The sequence below is a fragment of the Grampus griseus genome (assembly GCF_964374135.1).
Source record: "Grampus griseus genome assembly, chromosome: 9".
Taxonomy (NCBI): domain Eukaryota; kingdom Metazoa; phylum Chordata; class Mammalia; order Artiodactyla; family Delphinidae; genus Grampus; species Grampus griseus.
The window spans coordinates 104808911-104828748 of NC_139003.1; the positions used below are offsets into that span (position 1 = coordinate 104808911).

The 19838-nt window shown below is 43.7% G+C and overlaps 1 protein-coding gene across 1 annotated transcript; it reads right to left on the minus strand.

Annotated features, from left to right (window-relative positions):
* Nucleotides 1-61: 61 nt before the first annotated feature.
* Nucleotides 62-17198, minus strand: LOC309827192 (ATP-binding cassette sub-family A member 13-like; the record flags this gene model as incomplete). The annotated part of the gene is given in 13 exon segments (XM_082661727.1): nt 62-106; nt 767-1299; nt 1730-1868; nt 1872-2171; nt 2175-2336; nt 2340-2640; nt 5302-5416; nt 13152-13291; nt 14493-14572; nt 16080-16250; nt 16487-16587; nt 16818-16869; nt 17151-17198. Coding segments are annotated over 13 exon segments (2187 nt in total).
* Between the last annotated feature and the right edge of the window lie 2640 nt (nt 17199-19838).

The following is a 19838-nucleotide window of genomic DNA, read 5'->3' on the forward strand; positions in this document are numbered from 1 at the left end:
TTGTCTACTAGCAGGTGTATGTCTGTTTTCTTGACCGTGCACAGGAAAGAAGTTACCTTCTTTAAAACTTGAATAGTACCTGGCTCTTGTGGAATATCGTGATAAACTGAGGGCATCAGGGCGTTGAACGCCTCCCTCATGAATTCAATATTGAGACCACAGCTTTCATTAATCCATGAGAAATTATCTGGGGTGAATTTTGGAGATCATGAGATAAATTAAAGGCAAGGTAACTAGCTAACTGATAAAATGAACAGCCTAAGCTGTGTATACTATTTTCCTTTGGACTGGTAGCAAATATGTTTAATTTTTTTTTTTCAGTTTTAGAAGAGGTGTTCTTTTCCAGGATGTTAGGGGAAATATCTTTCACAAGTTTTTGAATTTCCTTCCCCAGAGCTACTAAATGCAGCCAAATACTTTGAAACTGACGAGGCATTTCATCTGACATTTCTATGGGTTTTAGAATTAATTCAGTAAAATGTTTCCAGTTGGATTGAGGCGCAGAATCAACATCCCTTGTTAAGTTGTTGATAATCATCCTTACTTGGTTTGTGGAATCATTTAAAAGAGTTAATAAAATCTCAGGTTTTGGTACCTTTTCTTTTTCAAAGACTGCATTAAGTATAACGTTTAGAAAGTCAGCCACATTTTTTAAGTAAACGTTCACACAATTTATTTTTGACATATTCCATGAACAATAAGGTCCCATCATTCTATTCAACATCCAAGTAACAAGCTTCAAAGTAGAGCTCATTTTGTTTTCCACATCTGGAAATATTCCCTGGCAGCTTTGGGGAATTTTCACATCACTTTCCAGTGCAGCCAAAATCTGAGTGAGACCAACACGAAGAGGAGTGAAAACATTCGTGTCCAGCTGAAATATTTGAGCCAGGCGTCCACAGATTTGGGCCCACATTTGCAGCCATGAAATGGTACAGTGAACGGCCGTAAATTCATGGAACTCACTGCCGTTTGCTGAGAGGTTTGAAAGGATTTGTGCCCACGGGAGAATAGATGAAGACCCCTCATCTATTGAATAATTCATGGAAGAAACGCTTTTATTATCCAGAACAAAGCATTCACTACCTAGCAGGGCTTCTGCTGAGCCATTGATGAGTTGGCTCACATACTGAAATAAAGAAAAAGTAGCGTGGATCACTTCCATTGCAGGACCCTCTGTAGACAACAGGGATTGGACTTGAAGCTCCAAAAAGTTAAAAATTGAAAGCAACTGTTGACAGTAAGATACTTCAGAAATTCCCCTAAGAAACCCTGTTGTCTCATATAAAAATACAAATGCTGGGGCTTTCCTGGTGGCGCAGTGGTTGAGAGTCTGCCTGCCAATGGAGGGGACACAGGTTCGAGCCCTGGTCTGGGAGGATCCCACATGCTGCGGAGCAACTGGGCCCGTGAGCCACAACTACTGAGCCTGCGCATCTGGAGCCTGTGCTCCGCAACGAGAGACCGCAACAGTGAGAGGCCCGCGCACCGCGATGAAGAGTGGCCCCCACTCGCCACAACTGGAGAAAGCCCTCACACAGAAACGAAGACCCAAACACAGCCAAAAATTAATTAATTTAAAAAAAACCTCAAACACCCACATACATATATTCAACACCTGAAATCCGTTCCAACATCAGGCAAGATTGAGATTAGCTGCTTAATAACAAGTTCCCTATCTCCTTCTCCCGTTTCCTTCATAAAAAAGAAAAAGAAAAAAATGCAAGTTCTTCCCTGATGTTTTGGAAATTAAATTGCTTTATGATATCCAAAATGTGTTTTGAGATTTGTGTAAGGAAAGACAGCAAAGACCCTCTCCTCTGAATGCTCAAGAATTTATAAATATATTGGTAAAATGAAGAGTAAATCTAGAGAAGTAAAGCTGAATCTTTGACCTGGAAGACACTTAGGTAGACATGAATCAAAATTTTATCAATGTCTTGTTTTTGAGGTTCAGAAAGGGCTGAGAAAAGGTCGGATGTATTCCTCATAGCATAGACTGTGCCTACAGCTTCTGTGACTTGTTCCTGCCTCAGAAATCCTAATTCATAGAGATTATTTATTATCACTTCACTTAAATGAACAAAATCCATTTTCCTGGCTGGCGACTGAGGCCAATCTGAATGGAACAACTGGGAAAAGTTAAAGCTTTTACTATGAATCCTCTCATTTTATGGATCAGAAAAATTTACAAGTGTAGACAAGATTCCCAGTTTAGCTCTTTCTCCTTTTGAAGCGCCATGCGTCCACAATGCCAGGATCTTGGGATTCATTCCAAAAAGTATTAATTCCATAAATCTCAAGATATTTCTTGATTCCTTCCTTATCCAGAGACTTTAAAGAGCTTGTACCTTTTCAATCATTTCTTTGCCGAATTCCAGAAGTTTCTGAGTATCAATACCAGGTGTGTCTCTCTCTAAACTCGTTAAATGATTTATCCACAAATGACTTGTATTTAGAATCGTCTCAGGGAGAGGTGAGAGGTTATGGAATTTGGGAATACTGGATGAGCCAAAAGGATTGGGCAATAATAATTTCTCCCAAAATCCCGTAAGAGATAAAAGGAAGTTCATTTGCTCATCCTCAAGGGTCTGCAACTTCTTTTCCATCATTAGAAGTGCCTTTGTGAAATGTAAGACCCTACAATATTAACAGAACTGATGCAGTATCAGAAAAAATAAATAAATTCAAGACAAATTCAACTTATCAAATTTTTAGATAATACTCCGATTTTTTATAGTAAAACATAAATGAAATATTTACTAGGCAATATATTTTCCCAACAGGGATTCATGTGAACATTTGAAAATGTTTTAGAAATCTACAATGCAGTTGCATACATTTAGCTAAAAATCTGCTTCTTGCACCAAAAACAATGTATTTTAAGTTACTTTACTCAGTGAGTTTATATGCATGATCATTAAAGATAAGTTTGCTGTTTATGCCGGAGGCATCTTAGGATTCAATTCCTTATTACATCTCAGAATGTCTTGGTGACAGAGGCTGTCCAAATTGCAAGACGGTTTGAAACTGCCCCTGTATGATCTAAGGACAAGTGTTAGGATTTCTCATTCTAGAAAGCAACTGCAGTGATCTTTAAACAATGCTGTACTTCCCACTATCAGAAACTCATCATTTCAGATGGCGTACTTCCCCTCCGGGGGTTTATTTTTTAAATACAAAGCGTTCTCAAAGGAGCAGCTCGACAATTAAGACAAACCCACACTTCTAATAGGAGCCCTCACTTGAAGAACTGACTGACTCAGGAGCTACAAGTCCACTTCTGAAATCCTTGGGGCCCTGTGTGTTTCAGACTTTAGAAAGGGAGCTTGTGCAAGTATCACACATGCATTCATGGCCCCTCCTCCAGGGGCACCGGGGCAGCCCTGTATCAACTCACTGACACTTCTGCAGGGACACCTCCGAACAGGTTCAGTGGGAGGGGCAACAGACCCCTTAACACTTACGTCTGCAGAACGAGTTGCGATGCTGATCTTGAGAAAAGCTTCGATTTTCAGACTTCTGCAGATTTCAGAATTGTAGATACAGGATTTTGACCTGTATTGTCTCTTAATGCCCTAAAGGGTGAATTACTTTCTAAACTTCCTTAACTCTGTAATTCTGTTGTGTAACACAGTCTGGCATAGAATACACAGAGGATGGGTCAAGTGCAAGGAATTGTTTTCCTCTCTCACAACTGAGATCTGAAAGCAGGAAAAATACAGGCTTAATTTACTTTATTGTCATTTGTAGAACAGACAGCGGCTAATCTGAACCATGGAACATCGAAAACATTTCCTGGGAAAAAACTTGATCAGGAAAGAGAAAGCTACACTCTGAAAACTTCAATATGAACCTTACTCAAATCCAGCCCTGCTTAGAAATACATGCACCACAACTATGTGAGTAATCGTGTATTGGTAGAGCAGAATGCAAATGATCTTGTTTTTCATTAGGATCTGAGAGGTCATGGGGTAGCAATAGTAGGATGAGTAAGGGCCGAAGCAGAACTAGTACTCCTGGTAGTGATATTGCCACACACGTTATATCACTTTACAATCTTTAAAGCACGTTCACCACTATACTCTTAGTTCATGCCTACAACAGCCCTTTGAGGTACACAGCATCATTTCTATTCCATGTGAAAAGAAACATTTCAGGATTTTTTTTTAATTAGCAAATTCAAACTGCTATTGTATGGCAGGAACTGGAATATGGGCCGGGTTTTCTCATTTCCAGCTCAGCTTTCTTAATATTAACTCTGTACTTATTGTCCATTCTTATTCATTCATTCATTAAGTCAACATCTAGTTACCTAGCCCCTATCATGAAAGATGCTGTGCCAGCTGCTATGAGTCTACAAAGATAAAATTAAACATGTCCTTGGAGCATATACAGACTAGTTTCATTGCCATCTTTCTGTGCTATTAAATAGCTGTGACTTTCGGGAAAGTGAGGTATTATAAATCCAACACGATCAAGGGACTGATTCTCCAGAGAGTCCATCACCTTCTCTTCCTCCTGTACCCATTAATAGCTGAGCTTAAAGTCTCCCCAGGAGTGACGAATCCCGGGTCTAGACAGATGCTGTGGGGTGTTGCTTAAACTTTGGCTTGCACCAAAACCACCTGTAGAATTTTTCGTATCTACAGAAACCTGGGTACTACACACAAGCAAGATTTAGCATGTCTGGGGTGAAGTTCAAGCTTTGTATTTTTAGCAAATTTCACAGATAAATTTGATCCATTCCCAAGTTTGAGAACTACTGCTCTAAGGCAAAGCTTCTGTCCCATCACATCCCAACACACCCCACAGACAATAAAGTATGCTCTTAAACTATACACAATATCCATAATTATACATAAAAATGTCCATTCCAACACATGTGCTGAAATAGCCAAGCGGTATATAATCTGGCAGATTTAGCTCCAAAGATGAATTCTCTCTCAAAAGTCTCCAGAACTACCAGGCTCTGAAATCATCGATCCCCAGTCTAAACTCTAAGCAACTAGATAAGACTATTTTTCAAAGAAGGATTTTATTTTGGGAGTATTTTATAATAAATTATGCTCTCAAGGGGACATCTTATTGCCGTAATCTGTTTCCTTTCAAAATGAGTCCTACATGAGTCCTACATTGTATGACACAAATATTTATTGAGAACCAAACCCATATGGAGTGCTTTATTGAGAGCTACATCAGGATCTCACATTTTAAAGCAAGTGCCTCCAATAACTAGGTTTTGTTTATCTTCAGATAATAGTTAAGTCAAGACCTAGAAGTTGAATTCTGAAAACTCACCTAGATATGGAAGCTGCTGGAGTCTTGATCAAGTTATTCAAAAATGCGAAATAATTATCACCAATGATTTTCCAATCCATGTTTTCTTCATAACAAGGAGATTCCTCAGAGAAAACTAAATAGGAAGGCATTTCATATATTGATTTCGAGTTGGGTATAAAAGTCAAGTCTAGTAAAGTGAGACATGCTACAGTGTTTCAGTTAACATGGTTGAAAATATAACGAGAGAGGATTAGAAGTCCTTCTGATTTGACTTCCGCTTCTGGCCAAGATGAAGTGCCACTGGCCGCCAAGGAGTGTAGGACAGAGACCCATGAACAAACGGTAGAAAATGAACAAGGTGAGGCCTTCCCCCCCGTGACTCAGAAGGCAGAGCTGGAGTCTGGTAGGCGTCCTGAGTTGAAGGGAGGGGGTTTAGAGTCCGAAAGACAGGAGGGGTTCACGGGACAGAGTAGCTGCCCAGGGAGTCATCTGCTGTCTGCTGAGGACGAATGCTCCATGCATGAGAAGGAGCTCCCTGAGGCCAGGGAAAGAACCACCCAAAATTAAAGATAAGGGGCCAGTGATCACGCAGGGCCAGGAACAAACTTTGTTCCTGTTACCCAGACTAGAGCAATCCACGATTTGTTAGACATTGAGGAGAAGATGCCAAAAAGGTCTTGACTCAGTAACGTGGAATATTTACAACCTCTCTGAGCACTGCTCCAGCCCCGCCTAACAAATCTTAAAAGCAAGACCCTAAAGGATCAAACTATTTCAAGCAATGTTTTCGATAACGTAGGAAAACAACATAACAATCACAAAACAAGGCTAAATTCGTAACATTTGGCATTCAATCGAAAATTGCCAGGCGTGCACAAAAGCAGGAAAATGTGACCCATAACTAGGAAACAAATTAATCAATCAGAGCTTACCCAGAACTGACAGAATTCAGGTAGAATTACTAGAAAAGAGTGTTAATCACATAAAACAGTTTATACTATTTAGTTTATACTGCATGGTTTTGTTTGTTTGTTTTTGTTATAAATTAATTTATTGATTTATTTCTATTTTTGGCTGCATTGGGTCTTCGTTGCTGCATGTGGGCTTCTCTCTAGTTGTGGCGAGTGGGGGTTACTCTTCGTTGTGGTGCGCAGGCTTCTCATTGCAGCGGCTTCTGTTGTTGCAGAGCACGGGCTCTAGGCATGCAGGCCTCAGTAGTTGTGCCTCGATGGCTCTAGAGTGCTGGTTCAGTAGTTGTGGCTCATGGGCTTAGCTGCTCTGCGGCATGTGGGATCTTTCTGGACCAGGGCTCAAACCTGTGTCCCCTGCCTTGGCAGGCAGATCCTCAACCACTGCGCCACCAAGGAAGTCCTATACTCTATAGTTTAAATAACCCAATAAAAATGCAAAACTTGTCAGGTCAGATAAAACAAGAACCAATTATATGTTGCATGTACAAAATGTACTTGAAATAAAAGACATAAATAACTTAAAAGTAAAAAGATGTAAAAGACATACCACACTACATTAATCAAAAGGAAGCTTTCAGATGAAGTAGATTCCAGATGATAATATCATTATTATTTCATAATCATAAAAGTATCAATTAATTGAGAAGACATAACAATTCTAAATCTTTACGCACATTATAACAGAGTTTTAAAACACATGACACAGGGACTTCCCTGGTGGTCCCGTGGTTAAGAATCTGCCTTCCAGTGAAGGGGACGCAGGTTTGACCCCTGGTCAAAGAACTAAGATCCCACATGCCGTGGGCCGAGTAAGCCCGTGCGTCACAACTCTGAAGCCCAGGCGCCGCAACGAAGGATCCTGCATGCTGCAACGAAGATCCGAACACAGCCAAATAAATAAATATTTTTTTAAAAAAAACCCACAACACAAAAACTGATGAAATACAGGATAAATAGACAAATCCACAATTATAGCTGGAGATTTCAATACCCCTCTCCAAATAATTGATAGAACAGGAAGATAAATATCAGTAAGGATACAGATTTCTTGATCTAATTGATGTTTGAAGAATGCCCCACCCAACAACAATATCGTACACATTCTTCTCAAAAGCAATGGCACATTTTCCAAGGAGACCATATTCTAGGCTATAAAAAAGTCTCAATAAATTTAATAAGATCAAAGTCATACAAAGGATGTTCATTGACTAATTCAATTAGAAATCAATACCTAAATATAACTGGAAAATCACAAATATTTGGGAACTAAACAGCTCATAGATCAAAAAAGAAATCAAAAGGTAAATTAAAAAGTACTTCAAAATTAGATGAAAATGAAAGTACAATATTCCAATATTTGTGAGATGCCACTAAAAAAAACAGTACTTAGGGAGAAATTAAGTACCTATATGGGAAATGAATAAGGGTCTCAGAGACTTCAACTTCCAAGTCAATTTCCAAGTTAAGAAACTAGAAATGCAGAGTCAGTTAAACCCACAGTAAGTAGAAGAAAGAAAATAATAAAAGTGGAAACTAAGGAAATAAGAAAAAGAAAAACATTAGGGGAAAATGAACAAAACCAAAGGCTACTTCTTTGAGATCAATAGCACTGACAAGCCTCTCTGCAGAGTGATCACGAAAAAAGAAAGGCACACATCACTGATATCATGTATGAGAGAGGTAAAGATTATACAGATTCTGTAATGTTAAGAGAATAACATGGGGGTCAGGGATGCCAACCCTCCACGCAGTAAAAAATCCTCTTGTAACATACGGTCAGCCCTCCAAATCATATCCCCCGTACCTGCGGTTCTGCATCTGTAGATTCAACCAACAAGAGATGGCACGAGTACTGTAGTATTTACTACTGAAAAACATCCACACACAAGTGGACCAGCGCAGGGCAAACCCATGTGGTTCAAGGGTCAGCTGTATTATGAGATACGGATGACACTAAATTAGACAATTCAGATGAAAGAGAAAAATTCCTTGAAAGACACAATCTACCGAAGCTGATTTAAGAAGAAATAGATAATCTGCATAGCCCTATATCCTTTAAATAAATTGAATTTGTAGTTAAAAATCTTCCCAAAAAGAAAACTAAAGGCCCAGATGGCTTCACTAGTGAATTCTACCAAATGTTTAAGGGAGAAACAATACCAATTCAACACAAACTCTTCTAAAAAAACTGAAAAGGAGAAAGTACTCTTCCACTCATGAGGCCAGGATTACCCTGATAACAAAATAAGGCAAAGATATTAAAAGAAAGGAAAACTACAGTCTAATATCCCTCATAGAACAAATGTAAAATGTTAAACAAAATTTTAGCAAGTTGAATCCAGTAACATATGAAAAAGATATATATCTTACCAACTGGGATTTATCCCAGTTATGCAAGGTTGTTTTAACATTATATATATATATATATATATATATATATATATATATATATATATATATATATATATATTCATATATTCATATATACATATATATATATATATACTTCACTAGCATTTCAATAGCATAGAAATATTAAAATTTCTACAGTGAAAACTACAAGTTGTTAAGAGGAAATAAAGAACACTTAAATAACTGGAGAGATATACTATGTTCATGAGTCAGAAGACTCATTACTACCAGAAAAAAAGTCACTCTCCCTAAATTTATCTATAGATTCAACTCAGTCCTGGTTAAAATTCCAGCAGAATTTTGAGACATTGACAAGCAGATTCTAAAATTCATATGAAAATGCAAATGACCTAGAATAGCTAAAAAAAATTTTTTAGAAGAAGAAAGTTGGAAGGCTTACACTACTTGACTTTAGGACTTACCATAAAACTATAATAATCAAGATCAGATGATACTGGTGTAAAGATCAACAAAGAGATCACTGGGACAGAGTAAACAGTGCAGAAAATGACCCACATATTTGCACAACTTATTTAACAGAAGTACAAAGGTAATCAGTGGAGAAAGGATTATCTTCACAACAAATTTTTCTGGAGCAATTAGATCTCCATATGCAAAAGATAAAATAATAAAATCTGATATGCACCTACATCATAGACAAAAATTAACTCAGAATGCATCACAGATCTACTTTAAAACCTAAAGCTATTAACCTTCTAGAAGAAAACACAGGTGAAAATCTTTGTGACCTCAAGAGTTAGCAAAGATTTCTCAGCTATATTACCAAAACCATGATCCACTGAAAAAAAAAAAAGATATATAGACCTTGATCAAAATTAAATCTTTTGCTCCTGAATGACGCTGTTGAGAAAGATGGAAAGACAAGCTTGAGACCAGGAGAAAATATTCGCAAAGCACGTATCTGATAAAGGGCTTCTATCTTGCTTTACAAGGAACTTTTAAACTCAATGATAAAGAAACACACAGCCCAATTTTTAAAGTGGGGGAAAGATGTGAATACACAATTCATGACTAAAGATACACAGACGATATATAAGCACATGAAAAGATACATGTTCAAATCACTACTCATAAATGCAAATGAAATCCATTACGAGATACCACACCTATTAGAATGGCTAAAATTTTCTAAACCGACCATACCAAGTGGAGGAATCAGAACCCTCTGGCAGAAGGGGCTCTGGTCGAAACTGTAAAATGGTACAACTTTGAAAAACAGTTTGTCAGTTTCTTAAAAAGTTACACATGCATGTACCATATAATCTAGCCATTTTACTTCTAGAGAAAAGAAAGCATATTTCCATTAAAAATTGTATATGAATGTTCCTCGCAGGTTTATTTGCTATAGCCCAAAACAGGAAACATCCCAAACTGTGAGTCGTGTGAATGAGTAAACAATCTGTGATACGTCCACACAACAGAATAGTACTCAGCAGTCAAGAGGAGTGAGCATACTGCCGCATGAATGGAGCTGGAACTAATTAATTACACTAAGTAAAAGATGTCATAGAACATACTATGGAATTCCATTTATATAAATTTCTAGAAAAGGAAAAAACTAACTGATGATGACCGAGGGCAAATCAGTGGTTACCTGGGGACCGGAGCAGGGGCTGGATTGACCGGAGAGGGGATTACAGGGGAGCAAGAGGACACTTTGGGGACAGGTGGACACGTTCCCTGTCTCAACTGTAATGACAGCTTCACAGATACACACATCAGAACCTAACAAATCGTACACTTTAAACACAGGTGATTTGTTGCATGAATCAATTATATTTCAATAAAGGTGATTTTTTTAAAGAAAGAAATCCTTCTAATTTAAGACAAGTAATTTAACCTCTCCAGCACCTATTTCAGAGGCACTTGCAATTTTTATACGTCGCTGAGTTCCTGCTGCAATAGACTGACTTATGTATATATAATTTTATAAGTGTTTAAGGGGGGAAAAGGTGGTAACAATATTGAAAATTAGCACAGATGTGTGTGATTAATATCACATATTTTTAAAGCTAATGCTACCAGAAAACCAAGCCACTTGGAATAACTTTTTTAAACAAAAAAAGAAACATAATCCACCACAGTGAATTCCATTGCCATTCCTTGTGGTGCATTATTATTCTGGAATCATTTCTGTGGGGAGAAAAAGGAACTAGTGTCTATGGAAACTGCCTAAAAGTACTGCACTAGGAATTTCACGTACATTAGCTTACTTAATAAGAACTCAGTACAGTAGGCCGTATAATTTCTATGTCACCAAGGAGAAAACTGATTGCAATGGGAGGCCAGTAACCCACTCAGTAAAATCTGTGTCAGAAGCAGGGTCTGCTCCCAGCTCCATCTGCCTGCAAAACTCACTGCAGTCCATGATTTAAATACTTAGAGCAGAATCCAGTTATTAGAAAACGTAATTCGTGTTTCTGTTATATATAAATAACAAATTCTTATCACGTGCAGTTGGTTTTGTTTTCTACAGGAGGAAGGGGAAATACAGAATGTATAACCGAGAGTTGAATGCTGATCAACAGGCTAGTCATGCATGTAACCCAGAGCTCCTCACACTTCCACGTGCTCATAGACCATCTGGGTGTCGTCCTAAACTTCACGCTCTGACTCCATAGGTCTGAGGTGGGGCCAAGGTTCTGTATTTCTAGCAGGCTCCCAGATGGTGCTGATGCCACTGGTTCAGGGACCACACTTTGAGTAGCAAGGATGTAAGTGAATCAGGTCTGTGTACTCATCCAACACAGGCAGTAAAGGGCCCAGAGCCCACGAATTTCCCTCGGTTATTATTCATCCCCCCTAGTGGTAACTACCCATGTCTCCGCGTGATAATCAAAATTGCTTTACACTATACTCCCTACCCAAAATCTTAAAATATAAGTAAGTTCAATATAGAAAGATCTGTGAGTCTAACATAAAACACAACGTATCAAAATGTGTGGAATATATATGGAGCTTTGCATACAGAAAAATGTATAGCCCTGAAAGTGTATGTTAGAAAAGAAGAAAATCTGAAAATCAAGAATCTAGAAAAAGAACATCAAAATAAGTTTACTAGAAGGAAGGAAATAAAGACTAAAAGGGAAATTAGTGAAATAGAAAATAAATGTACAGTAGAAAACAACAAAACTCAGTTCTTTGTCAAGAGGAGTCAGTCACATTTCTGCAATGGAGCGTGTTTGGGCAGAGTTAAGCCCCTAGCAAGGATCCGTCCAAAGGGAAGAGGGTGGTCAAGCTCACAGGCTCCACAGTGAGCCTTCCCGGATTTGACACTTAGCAGTTTTGTGACCTACTCCAAGAATACTATCTCCTTGAGCTTCAGTATTCTCATCTGAAAATGAAGTTGTACCCAACTTACAGGTTGCCACAAGGATTGAATAAAGCAGTTCACTCAAAACACAACAAATGTGTGTGATTATCAATACCATTGGGACTTCTGAACCTGGGCCTCTTGCTGATGATGAATGTAACTGTTTGTAGCCTGTATTTCTGGAAATGGTAAAACTGGGCAGAAATAAGTGATTAAAAAAAGGAGAGCAAGGTGGTAAAGCAGAAAGTTAACATGTAGGATGAGCACCCAACTCAAGAGAACACAGCCAACGCACTGGAGAAGCCAACACAGACCCAGCGCTGCTGTACAGGGCGCAGAGCCTGGCAGTGTAACCACAGCAAATGCAGGGACCCCTCTCGTGGGTGGTGAGTCTGATACCGAGAACCAGAGAGAGAGGGTCTCTGGCAGCCCCTAAGACAAGTTTGAGGAGGAGTGAAGGAAGGAGTGTTAGGTGGACATGACCACAGAAAAGGAACCGGAAATCCCATCCCCAGGCCCAAACCCCCTAGAGGTCCAAGACACAGGTGTTCCAAGGAGATGCTATGACCCCATGGGACAGAGCCCATGGAACACATGGGAAACCAGGGCGTGTAATTCCCAAGGCAGATGGAAACACACAACCAGCTCTAGACCCGGAAGAGGCCAACTCAGAGATGCAGGGATCGCCCTGCCAGCATCTTCTAAAAAAAAAGAGTCTTTTGGGGGACAGGATGATTCCCTATGAGTCATGCAGTTGCAAGTTATGAGATTCATATTTTAGGGGATTTTTGGTTTTGAGGCTGGTAAGGAGAGAGTGGAGCACACTCCACATGGGTCTCCCCCGTGGCAGGGCGGACGCGCTAAGGGAGAGGGTCCCACGCACAGCACATCTGGACTTTCGGAGGTTGGGTCATGATGAGTCTGTACAGGTAAGTGTTTATTGACCAAACCAGGACAGTTTAGAGAGAGAAAGCAGTGACTGTGCCGGGACCCGCGGCCGTCTAGTTATGGCTGACGGGAGTAAATGCGGAAACCTCACGGCACCGTCCCGGTGACCCACGCTTAGCTCCCCTCACTCACTAGGATCGATCAGCTCTTAGGAAGCCGTGTTGCCACAGTGAACGGGGAAAACACCCTCATTCCTGACTTACCAAGAAGACTGTTCCGGAAACTTTCCTGCTTATTCACATATCGAGCCACCTGGCAAGTCTTCCGTATGAACCCCATGAAGTCTTTCCAGGGGTATGTCTGTTTGAGGAACCGTTGGGCTTTCTCAAGTGTATGAAATACCCTGCAATCAAAAACAAAACTGAATAATGGTTTTCCAGAAGACAATATTACAAACTCATCTAAATACAAATATATACAAACGCCCGGCAGTCCAGTTATATAAGGAACTTAGAATCTTTGAAATAGTTTTCCTAATACATATTTGTTTATTTATGAACTTCCCCCACCCTGATTTGCAAAATGAAGGAAAATCATTTATGGGAGCGCATAAAATATAAAAATGTAAGAACACATAAAATATCTCCATCAAGAGCAGAGAAACTGGAAAATTAATGTCTACAATACGAAATGAGTTTTGAGCTAAGAAAAATACATTCCTATTTGACATATTTGACTGTGAACGTCCTAGCATCCGAGGAGAATGGAAATTCATCACACATACAATTCACATTTGATAAAATAAAAACAAGGCAAATTTCCTGGAGAAGCAGAGCTCCCTCGAGAACCACTCTTTGGCATCCTGGGTGACGTGATAAACAAGCACCTTGAACTAAACGAGGGCCCTCGATTCCCTAGATTTCCTGTGAGATTTAAGCCAACAGTTAAACTTCGGAGGGACTGTTCACTATTTCACATTTTGTATGTGCTTTCCAACAGTACCAAAGAGGTTAATCTTTTTAAAACAAAAAATAGTAAACAACTCTATTTTTTCATAAGATATAGAATATACTATGTTGATCTCTCTCTCGAGTAGAGAAGGAAGCGGTTGGAGTCCTCTCGGTTTCCAATTGTTCGGAAGTGTTCCATCCAACAGGTACTTATGCCGCAGAGAAAAGCCAGTCCGTACAGTCGTGGGGGGAGACCCTGGCTCCCGGCAGCCACAGAAGCTGAGTGCAGGGCAGGCTCACTTCCAACAGCCGTGTCCCCAGGTCCTGCCAGCCTGGGGCGTCTTCCCGTGTTGAAACTGGCATATTTGTGGGCCCAGTAATGACCTCTTGCAAATGATGACCCTTAAAAGGCAGAGAGAACATTGCTTGTGGTACATAAAGCAATGAAGCTGTGGGCATCTGTGATGCAGCCTCTACCCGTTCTTACTCAGCTGGGGGTCCCTTTGAACTGTGCCCCTTACGGCTGGGACCACCTGGTCCTGGTCCTGGACTTGAGTCTTTGTTCAGGTGAACAGACCCCACATACAGCTTCAGACAGCCACAAAGCAGAGAGCACCCAGGCATCAAGCCCGTCTGTGTTGGCCTGTCCCCCACCTGACCCCAGTGGGGCAGACGTCCCAGCACCACGACCCTGTAACCGCACCCCATGGCTCATCGAGGCTGGGCTGGGGCCCCTGTTAACCAACACGGTGCAGAAGGAGGGACACAGCCCCTTTCTGAGGAGCAGCTCCCAACCGCTCTCTCGCCTGGGATCCCCGGGCTGCTGGGGGACCACACAGACAGGCCACAAGGATGGAGAGACCCTGGGGCTTGGAGGAGACAGGACCAGCCCCGCACACCCCCTGCCCCTGGTGCCCTAGCTGCGTACCCAGAGTCCCGCAGCTACGAGGGAGGGGTCTGCTAGAACCAGCAGAACTACCCGCCAAGCTGCGGGGTCGTCCCATGGTGATAAACAACCTAAGCCCCAGCAGGAAGGCTACCTACCCTGCACATAATACAGAAACATAACTGCGCCGTGACAGAGGCTTCATCGATACAGAGAAACTCGGGTGGCTTTCTGCCAGGAGAGAGCTTACAAACCAAGAGCACAAAAGCAACCATGCCAGGGCTTCCCTGGTGGCGCAGTGGTTGAGAGTCCGCCTGCCGATGCAGGGGACACGGGTTCATGCCCCGGTCCGGGAAGATCCCACATGCCGTGGAGCGGCTGGGCCTGTGAGCCATGGCCACTGAGCCTGCGCGTCCGGAGCCTGTGCTCCGCAACGGGAGAGGCCACAACAGTGAGAGGCCTGCATACCCAAAAAAAAAAAAAAAAGCAACCGTGCCAGCAGGCGATGGTTTTCCCGCCTGCACACACTTTCCCTCTGCCCGGCACCCTCCCAAGTTCTCCTTGCTTCAAGTTACCCGCCTCCTTAAGGGCTCATGCTCTCATCTGGGAGGATTCCCAGATGCCGCCCTCTGAGGACCCAAGCTTTTCCACCCTCCTCGGCCAGGGCAGCGCGCACCCTTCTGCACACGAATACGCACAGAGCAAACGTGCTGGGAAGACGCTGACTGGCTTGACACACCACTGCCCCAACTGGCACAGTTTATAGTTCACTAGTTTCATCGTTTCACTGATCTTATTTCATGGTTTATAAGGAAGAACATAAACATGAAACAGGTAATACTGAAAATGAAATGAACTACGAAAAGGTGAACGTCAATATGTTTAGTGCTCAGTAAGAGGAGTGCAGGCCGGACTGGACATGATCCTTTTCACTAACTAATTCTCGACACCCTGCAGCCCTACACTGGGGGGCTGGGGGGCATGTGGGGAGACCACGCCCCCCCCAGGCCTCTGGCCCCTGGAAGCTACAGCTCAGCCCCAAGCCAACTGCCCACCGGACATGCCTCCGCCTGCTGTAGCCTCTGCAGCTAGAAATGGAGCAGGACGGAGAACCTGGACACAGGGAAGTGGATGCGGCCTGGGGAAACATTCTGGGTGCCCTTGGGGAGGCTCATTTAACACCAAGCAGATTCTGGCCATGTGGGTGGCACACAGCCTCTTAAGGTGGCCTCCAGGAGGGGGCGCCCAGGGGCAGCTGTCTTGTAAGACTGAGGCTCCCGTGTGAGCATCTTTGGTGAATCCACCTCAGAAATGAGCTCCCAGTGCCCAGAAGAGACCAGACGGTGGATACTCACCACATCCTCCAGTGACTCAAGCAGCTTATGTAAAGCACTGGCCTCACTGGAGGAGTGGTGACCACAGCCCAGCCCCTTGGGGACGCCAGCAGTCCCGGGAGGCAGGGGAGCTTCCGTCTGGGACAAGCGTCCGTTCAGGCACAGACCAGTGGCGTTCTTCTTCATCCGCAGCTAAAAGACAAACGAGAGCCTGAGGGGCCACCCGGAGAGGGGCTGACACAGCTCTCTGAGAGTCAGAGCCCCGCAAACAGAAACCAGAGCTGTAAAAGAAAGCAACGTGCTTCAAAAACTGCCTGTGCTCTTTATTGCACTGGCACCATTCATAACAAGAGCAAAAGGAAATACTGCCTGAGCGTCTGGAATGTGCTGTCCCAGGTGCTTACTTGTGATCCTTTGCTGTGCTTTACCTGCTTTAGCTCCCCAAAAAGCACGTCCTTTTCCAGTTTTGACTGGCCAGGCCCAGCAGGTCGAGAGTCCTTAGAAGATGTCTCCAGGCAAATGAGGATTTCTGTAGGATGGACAGACATTCACCCCCTGCCAGCTGCTCCATGCCCGACCCCTCCCTCACGTGGCCGTGAATCGAGAGACTGAATCCTGGCAGCCGGCCGGTCAGCCTCTGGACCTGCTATCAGACACTTCATGTCCCCCCGAGGGTGGGGCCTGACGAAGTCACCCAACTCCGGCCCCTCTTTCTGCAGACACACGAGCCTCGGGCAGCTGCTCCATCAGCTGTCTCACTTCCTCCGTCCACCGTGAGAAGCAGCAGAGTGCAGACAGCCACCTCCCGGGACTGCAGTCAAGGAAGGGCGTCGGGGCAGACGAGGGGGACCTGCTATCCCCACGGATGCCGAGGGGCAGGGAGTGGGCAGAGGACAGGGTGTGGATGGGACGGCAGAAAAGAGCCTGTCCAGACCCCAGGCCGGCTGACTCCAGGCCCCAGGCCGGCTGACGGGAACAGCAGGATGTGGTCCCCACTATGACACGCTACTCGTTCAGCCAGGATGTGCTGGGTTTGAAACATCCCTGGGCACCATCGACAAGCACGAATATGTATGCATGCCCATACCTCACCTCCAAACCTGACGGGCGGCTTCGAGCCTGCCTTCCAGCCGCTCCCATGTTCGCCGTGATTTGAGTTGGGGACAAATAACCCTGGAGCTAGTTTGCCTCGGACAAGGTGTAGATTCTGGGCCACCACACTCCTGAGAGCCCCGTCGAGCTGGAGCAGTCTCGTCAGGGCCGGCCACAGGGGCAGCTCCCAAAGGACGTGCTGCAGTTTCTGCAGGTGCAGTAATCTGAGGGCAGAAATAAATAAATGAAATGTAACGGGAAGCAGTTCAGTATGCCTCCTTGGGAAACAAAACTTCCACTGACAGGAAAATATCCCACAGCTTTGGGACTTCACAGACCAAAGTCCCACGTTCCCCACGTACACAGATAACCAGGTTCTTGACAGGTCGTATCGCTCGAATCCTCTGATTTGGGGATTCCTTCAGGTACTGAATATGGATTAAACACTCTCTTTACCCCAAAACAGAAAGGTATATCCCAAGTAGTGGGTAGAAGAGGTGAGGGTTAGGATAAAGTTCCAGGTGAGATTTAGAAATATTTGCCATGATTATGGTTCATGGTATGACCCTGAGGTAGAGAGAGGAGGGGACAGAACAGAGAAATCCAGAAATGGATCCAAATGTAAATAGAAATTCAGAACACAAAGATGAAAGTAACTTGAGTCAGTGGTGGTGCGGGTGAGTAACAGAGGGTTTAACCAATCTTTTGGAAACATCTGATGATTTGTGACTATTTGGAAGAAATCAAGTTGGAGCTCTTGGACTTCCCTGGTGGTGCAGGGGTTAAGAATCCACCTGCCAGTGCAGGGGACACGGGTTTGAGCCCTGGTCCGGGAAGATCCCACATGTTGCGGAGCAACTCAGCCCGCGAGCCGCAACTACTGAGCCCGCGTGCCACAACTACTGAGCCCACGAGCCACAACTACTGAAGCCCACGTGCCTAGAGCCCATGCTCCACAGCAAGAGAAGCCACCGCAATGAGAAGCCCGTGCACCGCAATGAAGAGTAGCCCCCGCTCGCCGCAACCAGAGAAAGCCCGCATGCAACGAAGACCCAATGCAGCCAAAAATAAACGAATAAATAAATAAATGTGTGTGTATATATATATATATATATATATATATATATATATATATTTGCCATGAAACCTGCGGTTACCAGAAAATATTTTATATGGAAGCGTGTTTCGAGAGCGCTTCAGTGTCCAGACGGCGTGTGGCTGAGTGCAGGCTGCCCGCCTCCGACCAGACTCCGGCCCCGTGAATGGGGCCGGACGGGATGACCGGAGGCGGGTCACGTCCCTGCAACTCTGGGTCAGGATCGGGAGAAGGATACCTGCAAGTGGCTTCGGTACTTAGAGCAGGATGTGACCACTGAGGCCCCTGATCCCCAAGGAGCCAAGAGACGGGGAGGGTCCCCGGGTCTTCTGGTCTATGGGGGCCCCAGCGGGACCCAGGGCGGAAGGGCCAGGACGTGCTGGAGGCGTGTAGGATCGTCCAGGGGGACCTGACATGGCGTCTCTACTACTGTGTGTTAAGTAACAGAGATGTTACTTTCAAACAGCTTCAAAACAGGTAACCAAGCAGGGAAGCCTTCAACGCCCACGCCCGGCCCCCTGCACTGTGCTGCACGTGCAGCTCTCATGTGACAGAACAGTGTACCCCGTCCTTTCTCCAGCTAATCCTGCAGACGTCCGTGGCCGGCTGCCCGCAACCCTTCCTCGGCGTCCTCGGCCCGCAGGGAGCCGCACTGCCTCCCCCGCCACGGTCCCCATGTGCCCCGGGCAATCTCTTCAGAAGCAACGCCCTGCTTCCTAACTGGGTTTCAGAAAAAGAAAAAGGGTCGGCAGTGTTTTCAGTTACCACTTGTTAGGTGTGTCGTTAAAAACCCCATACTGGGCTTCCCTGGTGGCGCAGTGGTTGAGAGTCTATCTGCCGATGCAGGGGACACGGGTTCGGGCCCCGGTCCAGGAAGATCCCACATACCGCGGAGCGGCTGGGCCCGTGAGCCATGGCCGCTGAGCCTGAAAAAGACATACGTACAGCACCGTACAATGCGCACATCATAACTCCCTCTCCACACCGTACAGGGAGCAATACTTTCTATGACCCACAGTTTGAAATGAACCTTTTGTGACAATATGAAGAAATCTTATTGTCCTCTTCCAAGGAAAGCCTTAACTTCAGGAGTTTACTAAGATTCATCAAGTTACTACAAACAGCCACACCTACTGAAGAAACAGACCCCGTGTTGCACTAGACTCCACCGTGTGTGTGAGTCAGTTTCTCTACCTTAAAAATAATAACACACATCCCACCTTTCCTACTTCTCAAATATTTCTGGACCTTATGTAAACATTTCAACTACACAAAAAGTTTAAATAAATAGGAAAACAAGTAGTTCCTTACAGGAAAGAACCTTTAAACTGTCTTTGTTCATTTTTAAATGAATGTCAAAGATGTTAAGACCTAAGGTCCACAATCTGAAAACCCTCTCAAACATCGTGCCCTCATTCGATTGCTTTCAACAGCTGGACAGGCATCCAGTTTGCTGCAAACAGTCCTACCAGGGTCCACAATGCAAGCCTTGCATTTTCCAGTTGCTAATAACTAGCAGTTTGTTGTCTAACCGGGGCTACATGGAATGCCTTCGTAACAGTCTTGTCATGCACACTTTAAAATCAGGGTTG